Source organism: Haliaeetus leucocephalus, unplaced genomic scaffold (assembly GCF_000737465.1).
Source record: "Haliaeetus leucocephalus isolate CR32 unplaced genomic scaffold, Haliaeetus_leucocephalus-4.0 Scaffold668, whole genome shotgun sequence".
Classification (NCBI taxonomy): Eukaryota; Metazoa; Chordata; class Aves; order Accipitriformes; family Accipitridae; genus Haliaeetus; species Haliaeetus leucocephalus.
Window position 1 is genome coordinate 4,723,560 of NW_010973104.1, and position 12,080 is coordinate 4,735,639.

At 35.9% G+C, this 12,080-nt stretch overlaps 1 protein-coding gene across 1 annotated transcript in view; it reads right to left on the minus strand.

The window, feature by feature from the left end:
- CDH13 (cadherin 13) overlaps window positions 1-12,080 on the minus strand; it is a 518,553-nt gene that overhangs the window by 214,226 nt on the left and 292,247 nt on the right. The window contains exon 6 of the mRNA XM_010579656.1: window positions 6,987-7,131. Coding sequence (XP_010577958.1) covers window positions 6,987-7,131 — 145 coding nt within the window. The remainder of the gene's footprint in view (window positions 1-6,986; window positions 7,132-12,080) is intronic.

Sequence of the window (12,080 nt, forward strand, 5' to 3'; positions counted from 1 at the left end):
TGTATTCTTTAGCTTCCTTTAACGCAGCGGCTTCCTAGGCCACAGCCAAGTACTATTATGCTGAATAACCATAAGTCACCTATGAATTTTTCTCCCTAGATTTATCAGATTCCTTGGACCAATTTATACTTTTGTTTTCCACAACAGCTCATAGCAATAAGTTTCATAATTAAACATGTAACATTTGACATTTCAAACCTCCTCTAAAATCAAAGTATTGCTTTGAGAGACATCGCTCTGAATCAAAAAAGCTCAGGCTCAAACATTTAATTTTGAGATAGTTTTGAGGTGGATTTATGGAGACATTTCAGCTTTGCAGTTCAGATCTATATATACTTCTAAGTTTTCTACTGCTGATTTTTAAAAAATATGAATATTTTAATATGAAATAATGAGCACACTCATTACATACCTTTAGCAGCCAACAGGCAGAAAGTGAAAATGAATTGATAGGTCTTCAAAAACTGCTAAAGCACCATCCACAAGAGAGGTTGTAATAAGCACTTAAATTTTCAGCAATTCTTTTAGTCAGAGCTCTGGTTTACTCACAGGATATAAAGCTAAACCATATCTTTACAAGTTGCTTGTTTGTTTTTAAACAAAAAGAACAAATAAAAAAATCAGGATGAAATCTTCTTTTGCTTAGCTTGAGAGAAAAAAAAAAAGTAATTTGGATCATACCAGTATAATAAATACAAGATGGGAGAAATACATTCCTCAGGGTTAGCAGATCATGCCCACCCAACTGGGACCAAGGCAGGGTCTAGCAGGCAGGCTATTAAGGATTTAATTTACGATGTAGTGAGAGTCCTATAATTAAAATTCACAACCAAGTGCAATATTTTACTTTCTAGTATTAAAAATGCATCAGTATTCCCATATCATACAAAGCATTTCTACAATGCATGTATGCAAGCTTCCATCATACGAGAAGTAAATCTTTGTTTCTTATTTTCCTTGGTAAACCCAGCGGTAATATTAATTTTTTTAAAGCTGAATACCCCAAAGAGTTCATCATAATTACCTTATTATAAGAAATGTCAAAAAACATCCATAAGTATTTGGTTTTCCTTATACATTGTAAGCAGAAAACCATTTCTGCTACTGTCCTGAACTCATTTTTTTCATTGTTTTAAGACCATCATTAGTGTCAGCAGTATTTCAGTCATGTGCCTTTACTTAAAAGTACACTTTGAGACCCATCAAAATGTACCTCTCTGCTTCGATTACATTTTTCTGCAATTCTTATTCAAACATTCCACGTTTTATTCTCATTATGGTCATGAACTCTATCTACACTCAAACTGTTTTTCAAGTATTTGCCCCAGACTACTTTGATTAGGAAGCATTTTGCTTGGTGAAATAGTTTTACACAGTGGTTGCATTCCACTAAAGCAATTGCAGATTTTCTGTGTGGAAGTCCCAAAAGCTTTGTAAATCTCCCCATCATACTTTGAGTAAAACTCAGCACAGTAAGAACTATCAGCACAATAAATGTATGCAACGCACATCCTACTTCAGACCTAGACCATCAACGGACACTTAGTGCTTGCTCTAAAGGGGTGTTGATGTTGACACCATTTTGGTTTTCATGCTATTTAGGATTTGATATCCTGAATGACCCCTCCAATTTAATCTTCCAGGAATTGTATTCTTATTTTTAAAATATGTGCAATGCATTAAAAAAAACCCATGAACATATGTACGTATATGCAGAATGCAGTAACTTCTGAGACAGAAAAGATTGAAGAATTATCTTAACATTGATGCAGGCAGAATCAGAAGCCACTGGGAAGTTTCAGATGCTACTTTTACCTAGATAAAAAGAAACTATATATTTTCTTACCTCTTCTGATGGTTCTTCGTGGTTTTTTTTTAATTTTATTTTATTTTTATTTTAATCCTGTGGTTAAAAGAAAACTCCTAAAAGCACCCTTGTATTTTCCTCCATGTTATTGGATTTATAGGTCAAAAGGAAGAAGTAGGCCTAGAGAGTTCACCAGAGTCAATGCAATTTTATTCATTTTACAGATTTGGTCACCTTCTTATTCCATAAACTAGCAGGGATTACAACTAACAAAACAAAAAAAAAGCACAGTCCAGAAAATACTACCATAATATTTGAAATGTATCAAAGATGACAACAAGTGTATATCAGACCAAGATGCCTTATCTATCCTTGCCACTTTGCTAGGCCAGCCTGCCCACAGTTTACCTTTCCTGGTATATTTTGATTCTCATCTATCATATCCAATCTCATTTCTATTAATTCATGTACTAATCTTTTTGTTGTTGTTAGGTTAAGTATAAAACAACCCCCTGTCCTGGCAGGTTGGTCCTGATAAGAAGCTGCTATCTTTAGAACCAGTTTTCATTTCTCTGAATCATAGCCATGCACTATTATACAATGCATAGCTATCAATAATACTTAGTGCTTCAGACCCTTCCTCATGCTTTATCTATTTTTACAAATTATTATTTTATGATACTGAACAACCCTGTAGGCTACTCTTCTTAATTCCTTCTGTTTCCTCTCTAAATGTCTTCAAATGTCCTTTTATTTATAGCAATTATTTATAGACATTTATCAGTCCTGGTTTGGGGCTCCTTGGCTGGAATGCAATGTATTCAGGCTATTGTGCATCATGGAAAACAAGTTCCTTTTTTTAAATGCAATTCTCAAGCAATTTTCCCAACCACTGCAGTTAAGATTTTACCCCACTGGGCTTGCAGCACATTGTTACAAGTCATATAATGTCAAATGTGCTTAAAATAATTTCTGTTAAATGCCTCCAGCAAGTGAAATGAAATGGTTGCCAAGTTCATTTAACCAGCCTTCACTTTCCAACCTTCAAAGAGTGAGACACCCAAATGTTTCTGCCTACCTATGTAAACCATGAGATTACAGTCACTCCCATTAACGTACTCAGGTAAGTCTGCAGCAGGACACAGATCCTAAACCCTAGAGTTGGCAGGTGGATAGATCAGAAATCTGTAGGAAATAAACTGGGTCACAACTTACAAAACAAAACCGTGAGAAATCAGCAGTAGAGTTAACACAAAACCCATTACAGTCAGTAGAAAAACTGCCATAGGTGTCACTCAATCAGGCTCAACTATAATTTTTCTGGTGACTATATATGCTGACTTCAGTCTCATACAGAAATTAGAGACTTTATAAATAAAAAACAAGCAAACCTTTTCCCTTCTGGGTTTTTTTTTTTTTTTTTTTAATATAAATAGCCTCCAAATTTGCAGTTTGTCCAGGAAAAGACCTCCTAAGTCTGAAAACATCTGTGGTCACCTTCACACACACACACAAAAGGTGAATAGCCTTAGTAACACAGAAAATGTATTAAAACATCACCAAAACATATCCTCACTGGGACTATGCACAAGAGTTTCCTTAATTAGTCATAGACGGATTAAATAAATACAACAATTATACACTATCTCCATGTTTTCTTTTGTTTTCTTCTACTTGTTCCTATCTCCAATGGCAGAGAAAAGAGGGTCCTTAAAAGGGGCTTGGCACAACATTTCATTGTAATTTCTGTGTGTTTCCCCAATTAAGGAACTAAACCTTCAAATCATTAAGGAAAAAAGTCATTTTGGAAAGCAATAAAAAGCTGGAACATGTGCCTTACAGCAACATCAAGGAAGCCCAAGATAAACATTCACTTAAATATTAAAATTAAGATTTATATATTTAAATTTGTGATGCTGTCCTCAAGATTTATTTATTGGTAAACCTCTGGTATTTCTGATGAATAATAGACAATGTGCAAGTGCAATGTTAGAGTCAATAAATAAGTGGAAAGTCACTAGAAAATTCCATTGGGTTTGTGACTACTAAAATTATGGCCCCACAGGAAAACACACAGGAACCCAACAATGAATGATTTAAAGCAAGATAATATCATCTGAATCCCTTAACAAGGCCTCAAAATCCTTCAGGCAAGCTTCACAGTCCAGTATATCTATATCTTTCTCTACATAATTATACATCTCACATCATTGAATTACTGGAATCCATGGACATTTACACTTTGACCCAGTGATCATGAAGACAGATCCAAGATACCTATCAGACCATTTTTTATTTTTCAGCAGAAGACTATTTCACTGAGTGGGTTTGATTCAGAGCTTGAATGAAGATGAAGGTGGTTGTGATAGGGAACAAGGTTGTGCATATATGCAAAACCTTTCTTTTGGAACTTCAAAAAAAAATACAACAATACAGTTTTAATACAAAAAGAAGGAATCAGGAATCATACATGCAAACACACGCACATAAAGGTTTCTATCCAGCTGTGCAGTGCAACTATTGATTGGGAGCAGCAAGACAGCAAAACCTGATGAATAATTTCTAGATATATGCCATAAAATTTGAAGAACTATGGAAAACAGATGTAAACAACGTGAAATCTTGGTTGACTGGAAGCCATCTGCATAGAGAACTATGACAGATTCTAGCTAACATTGATTCTACAGGTTCACTTTTGCACAAAATAATTTTGCAAGTATTGGTGTTCTTGACACCAGGAAAAATGAGGTTATGAAGTTTAATGGGATGAATACCTGGGGGAAAGAGGGAAAGGATAAGAAAAAGATAAAGTTGAGAAAAATTATTCAAACTTTGATTAACAGGTAAGACAATCAAAAAGCCAAACGCTACATGGATAATTACCAAAGTGCAGCAAGAGAAAATGGATGAAAACAATTACAGAAGAATTCACTGGAAGTTGGACTGAAAAACACATCCACTGAATCAGAAGCACAAACTCGAATATATGTAGTGAAAAAAATGAAAAGCAAGGATAGTTTATAGATGAGAAAAAATAGGGAACCACCAGTTAAAAAAAAAAAAAAAATCCTTGCAGAGAAAAGAAACTTGGTATAGAGTTTGAGTAAAGAACATATAGCAGATAACAGTTAAATATTGTCCCATGGCCTGGAATTAACAAAGCTAAACATTAGACTAAATATTTTTGGGGAAGGGCATGTGGTACATAAGTAGTGTAAACTTCTGCTTGGATGGAGAGAGACAAGACCACTGAAAGACTTGCATGAACTCACAGCTCATATCCAGAGTTCATATACTACCAGCAGGATTAAAGCTTAAACACTGCAGAGTTTGAGCTGTTTGACACCACTTTCTTTTACTGAAATACTGGATTTAGGGGCTTTGAATCTACTAAACCTACACCATCCTACTCAGTGGTCTAGGAATGTGTATCTAAACGGGCATGACAAGAAGATGCGGTAGTTTAAATGAAAATGTAATAAAGTCGGTCCCTTGAGCCGATCAGATAGTCACACTGCTACATATTATTGACCGTGCAAAGGAATCTCTGACTTTTGTTAGCAATATATTCTTAGTTAATTATGAAACTGGTTACAACACAGGGGGAATGGGAAGTGGGGCAGTCTAAGGAAGTTTCTTTTGAATTCTTAATAAACGATCAATATCTGAAATAATTTAAGAATGCACTAGAGACCTACAACAGGAAAAGAGTTAGTGTTCCACTTGCAGCCATACTCACAAATATGAAACACATTTCTCATCTGAATGAAAAGATTGTCAATAGGTTCATTACATGCTTGTCACAAGTAAGGTAAACGAACATTTACCTGAAAACTCCTTTTAATCTGATGAAGGAGCAGCTCATAATGCATTTCATGCCTACAGCTTTTCAAACAATAGCAACTATATGTAAAAATGCAAAACTCACTAAAAAGGTTACATGATTTCTAGAAACTACATAAATAACAAAATAAGGACAAAGAATAACTTCTAGTCCTATCAATATGTAATACAAGGAAGCGAAAGGTAATGTCTATCCTTGTTCAGAGTAAACAAAGCACATGTCACCACATTAAGCTTCAATGAATATTAAATATTCATAAAAATATACTTGATTCCAGCTCTCATCTCAAAATATTTCAGTATGCCTATACAGCCAAAACCTTATGTCTGTACTCACAGCTTTAACTGTATGAGGAGGATAAGGCCTTGTATTCAATGATGTATAGAAAGATGTACAAATATATAACGCACAACTCTGATCTCAATTAAATCACTGTCACTCCACTGATATTAATAGGAGCTTCTACTGTTTTAGATTTCTTTCACCAAGATCCAGGTTAACTCCATAACATAATCTGATCATACAATTACCACTTACAAATGCAGTGGAGATACCTCTCAAGTGGAATGCAGCAAATGTTTAATAACTCACAACAAAATTGCACAACAGCTGATGACAACAGTTGAAGAAAACTAATTCAGCCTTCACCTGCGGAAGAGTTTAGCTAGGATAGTTGTACCCAAATTGAAATTTGGAACAATATCTTATTCTTATAGAATTTCATCATCAAAGTCAACAGTGAATTTAATCAGAACATTTTCATTACTAACTTTAATTCTCAAAGTGTGTTTTTATTTTGCTGCAATTGTTGTATCTGCATTTACACAAGTAACATTGTTCAGTATTTCAATCTGCCCTACAAGATTAGCATATTCATAATGCACTTTCCATTTATTCCTATTATTTACCTAGCCTTATGCTATATAAAGATATAAAAATGAGCCTTCCAGCAGCTAACCTTACAGGCAAAAAGGTGGAATTCCAACTCTGAGCAGAAACTGTACATGTTATTTGGTCTGAATCTTAATCATATCCTAGGGGTTGTCTTCGTTGATTCCAGGTATGAATAAAAAACTGTAAACCTAAATCGAAGCTTTCATTCCAAACTATGTTATTTTACTTTTTCTTTTTTTCTTTTTAACTGCAGAGACTTGACTGTTTTTCAGAAATCATTACCTGCTGTCCTAAAGGGCTGCTCCCACATATTTATGCAGGGGAAGGATTCAGTGAGCCACAAAATCAGCAAGAAAAGTTGTACAATGTGATAATAATGCAGTTATCAACACAGAATTTGTTCAGACATTACTTATAGAGATACGATTGGCATGGACTTACCTGTAGGGGATCCCTCCATGACATGACCAACGTAGGGTCCTTCTTTGAACATTGGCCTGTTATCATTTTGATCAATAACAGAAATATCTAGGCGGACTGGACCATCAATGGTTTTTCCACTTACATCTGTGACCTCAACTTCAAGCTGTATGAACAAAAAGAGAGGAGTAAACTCATTAGTTCACTATCACAGTGAGCAAAGAGTAAGAAAAAAATAGCTCAGATCAGTGTTGCTGCAAACAGACTCTGCCAAGGATACCACTTACAGCCCATTCTTTTGGACTAGGCTCAGAGCAGATTTTCAATCCAAGCAAAAGAGACAGACAGATGTACATTCAAATCAAGATACCCCTTGGCAGCTTGAAAATACCATATTTTCTGAAGAATGAAATGTCTAGAGTATAAGAAAAAAAGACCCTCTGTAAATCTGATACTAAACATTTGAAGATTTGGTTAGAATTTGTTCCTTTACTTTTTTCAAGCACATTTAAAATGGACACATATAGAACCATCATAATATAATTAACATATCTCCTAATGCTCAGTTAAAAGCCTCTTTTTTTTTTTCTTCAAAAAATAAAGGCAAGAATGCATTAGACATTAAATACATTTTTCTCAATGATGATGGCATGAAATTATGTTAGGCAATCTTGACAGTTCTCCAGCTTTTCTAATAAGGTACGGAAGGACAGAACAACATATGCAGTCTTATATAAGCAGGTATATATACATACGCACGCTCACATCCCAGTGTATGAAAGCACCTGTTAGACATAAAGCCGACATATGCAGTTGAAGATTTGTGTGGACTTCCTTTACTTCCCAAAACTGGAAAGAAAGATCATACTGTATCTCTCAGTCCTCCAATCCACTTGCAATGGAAAGTCACGAGTTACCAAAACTTAATCAGTCATTAGGGCAAATGATGCCAAAACTTCTCAGATAACAGAAAAGGTCAATTTACATTGCAACTGCATGTTATACCTGCAGTTGTCTCCCCTCACCAAGATATCAGTAAAATACAGCAATAAACATATTGGAGACACAGCTATCATTTTCACCTACCCTAACCATCCCGGGACTCAACTCTTTAATGGAGTTAAGCCAGCCAGAAAATGAAACTGAGCACAGACATTAATATCACTCTCTTCCAGTTTTTCCCCAAGAAAGTGGTAACAGAAGGGGCTGGAAGTCTCTCAGCATTTTGTTTATTCTGTTAATTTATTCTTCATTGCCATGTCTTATACCTATAAGTTATTTAAAAGTTAGTGATAAATCCTGCTGGGAAAGAATTAGGTCAGAATTCTAATTCCTTATTAAAATGGATGGCTTATTATCACATCTCTCTGTACTTTGTTATGCTTATAAATACATTCCACTGTTATAATTCAATGTGCTAGGTGTGAGTAGGAGTATTTGTTATCAGTAAACTATCTACTCACATACACGATTTGTAAATAACGTCACAGTCCATTTTAACATCTACTCACTGCTTATCCTCACTTGTCTAGCACTTGCTCTTGCAAGCCTTTCCTAAGCCTTATTTTTTACTATATATAGAGAAAGATAAGATATATAGCTTAACAGCTTAAAAGCAGACAAATACTCTGATGCGAAGACAACTGATTCATGTGCCATTGGCACAGCTGAAGCTTTATGGGGGCACATGCCTCAGGGCTTGTTTAACTCTGTACTCTAAAGTTAACGTAGTAATCTTAGGATTGCATATGATGGGATGGGGACTAGGAAGGAAAATGCAGTCTTATTACTGAACTACAATAAAGCTAGATACAGTTTTAGATACAGTTGGAAACTGCTGACAAAAAGAATCACAGAATAGTTTGGGTTGGAAGGGACCTTTAAAGGTCATCTAGTCCAACCCCCCTTGCCACGAGCAGGGACATCTCCAACCAGATCGGGTTGCTCAGAGCTCCATCCAACCTGACCTCAAATGTTTCCAGGGATGGGGCATCTACCACCTCTCCGAGCAACCTGCTCCACTGCTTCACCACCCTCATCGTAACAAATTTCTTCCTTATACTTAGTCTGAATGTCCCCTCTTTTAGTTTAAAGCCATTAGCCCTTGTCCTATCACAACAGGCCCTGCTAAATTTTGACCCCATCTTTCTTATCAGTCCCCCTTAAGTACTGGAAGGCTGCAATAAGGTCTCCCCGGAGCCTTCTCTTCTCCAGGCTGAATAACCCCAACCCTCTCAGCCTTTCCTCATAGGAGAGGTGTTCCAGCCCTCTGATCATTTTTGTGGCCCTCCTCTGGACCCGCTCCAACAGGTCCATGTCTTTCCTGTGCTGAGGGCTCCAGAGCTGGACTCTTTATCTTAGTAAATGTTGACTCATCAAAAGTATGTTAATTGCTTTGGGAAATGGAAGAATAGCAATATTTCTCTGTGAAATTCCAGCAAATTCATTTTCAAATTCAAGATAATTTTTTCTTAATCTATCTCTCAATATTAAGTGACTATATTGCTCACTGGAAAGAACAAAGGTTTTGCTAAATTTAAAAAAACTACTTCAGCTGCTTTATCAAAATTGTAAGTCATCTAAAGCAAAGGCTGATGTAACACTAGGGGTTTTTTTTCCAGACTTGCACAAATTAAGGAAGAGATTAGGAGATTCTTATTAATGTCTGAAATAGATTTTACTTTATCATTGCCAAGTCCACTGCATCTGAGACCAAGTGGTCAAAAAAGTAGTAATGACAGGTCTGTAGGAACAGTTACACAATCTCTGCTTCATTTTATTAAGACGACAGAGGACTTTATTTTATTAGTCTTTGTACAATAATTTCCAGGCTTGTCCTGAGCATTATGGGTTAACTCACCAGCTCCTTTTAAACCCACTCTTCTACAGTGTTTTAAAAATAAAAGCCTGCAGCACCGAAATTATGACCATTTATCTTTACACGACTAGTATGTGAAAGAAACTGCCTTATATCTTATCTTGCCCAACCAAAAAAACCCCACCAAAAAATCCATAAAGCCCCACTGCCCACAAAACAAAAAAAACAACCAAGCTAAGAATCAACAAAACAGCAACAAAAGTATAATGTTACTTAAAAAACTGAATGCATGCAAGAGAAAGCATTCAAGTAAAAGAGAGTATTGGCACAAAAAACACATTACTTTGAACAGGCTGTAAATAAAAACAGGTGGAAAATTAGATTGTGCCTAACTATCAGAAGAGTGAGACTTCAGTCTTTCAATAAAGAAGAAAGGCAGGAAAACCTATCTGGTTTTAATGTAAAACTTGACCGATGTATGAAAGATACTGCATTCATTCTTTTGATAGCAAGAGATTGTAATTGAACATTCAGAAAGTATCGAAGTTCCTACCTGATTGTAACAACATAGCTCTAAGAAAAAGCAGTGAGCATAAAGACAGATTTGGACAAATTGACCAAAAAAAAAAATCTTCAGAGCTCTGTAGCTATTTATTATGTGAAAACCTGGTAAGATTGACTATGCTTTCAGTGTTGCAACTTAAAAGTTATGGAATTACGCTCGTAATGATGAAGTTATGTTCATCATAAATCTAACCAATCATATTTTCAGGAACACTTGAGGCTAATTCCTAATTTCATTTTTGACAAAAGTATACATGCAAACTACGAAGGATAAACAAGGGTTTGTGGGAACTGTTACACTTCACAACACAAGTCTCCATGATAGGATACAAGGCAGACTTTGGCTATTGCTTCTAATACAGCTGAGAAACACTGATAAAATTAAGCACACCAATAAAACAGGGAAAAGCAATATAAAACTGAAAACGGCAGGCAGTAATAGATTTTAGCCTGTTTGTCTAGACTAACTCTTGTTCAATACTCTCTCTTCTCAAAAGGGACTTCTTGACATCCCATCCAAATTCCCTCACCATATCTGCAGTGAGGATCTTTCCTGTCACCCCAAATATAGTGATATTACGAGAAGTTTAGTAAGCTTATTCAAAGCTGCACAAACCTGTTTTAAGCACTCTGCTTTATTTTATAGAGTCTTGATTCCCTTCCACCCTGCAGTCAGCAACAACATTTACAGGAAAAGATAACCGGTCTCATTCTTACCATTACTTAAAGAAACTTCAAAGGTTTCTCTGCACAGAACGGTTGTTTTCATTCAATTATTGTGTTTGGTGAAACAATTCTGGATAGCCACCTTCCTTCTCTGCATATAAATGTCTATTTTTACTTTGCAGCCAGCCAGCCAGCCAGCCAATTGCCCCCACAAAATTACATCATAAATTTAAAGTTTTTTCAGAAGTAAATCTGGAATATCTTTTAGTCCTTAATTACCTGCGAAGACTAATACAGGTTCTTTAGTCATTAACTGCCTTCTAATTTTAATTTCCAATTTGTTGCTGATAAGAATGTTTCTGAGCCCAGCAGTGATACTGGTGGAACATTTGAGAAACCATGTATAAGAAAGGGCAAAATGCTGCATGGGTGGTTTGTCTTCATCTCCACCCATGAGCTTTTCATCCCGCTGCTCCAACCCCCCCGAGGTCAACCCACCCACGGCAGGAAAAGCAGAGAAGTAAAATGTGACCAAGACAGAGGAAAGCTGCGTCATCCTGGAACTGGGGTACACTCAAATGTCTGAAAGGAGCACTGTACCATTACAAAAAACTGCTATACCACCACCTGCCGCGATCTCAGTTATTTTGGGACATCTATAGGTACAGATCACTGCTGGCTTGCTTTATTCCTAGCTTGATTAGAATTATTATTGCAAACACTTGTTAGGTTTATTTATCATCAATTTTTAAGTGCGGATTGACAGTAAAGAAAGGCAACGGACTTACAGATCTTTCATGTAGACAATTTCCTGGTAAGAAAAAAAACATTTGGCCATCTCTGGGTCATTAAAAGCAGTAAAGAAATTCCCTGTATAGTGAAAGGTTTTAGTAAAAATTTGATGCAATTACCTTAAACAACTCAGAGAAGACAATAATTCAGACTCACAGAAATAAATTAAATTTTCCTGGTTTAAGAATGTGAATAAAACATTAGCTAATTTTTATATGGCACAAGAAGAGGTGGAGGGAGAGGATATAAACCCAAAATACACTGTTTCTAATAGG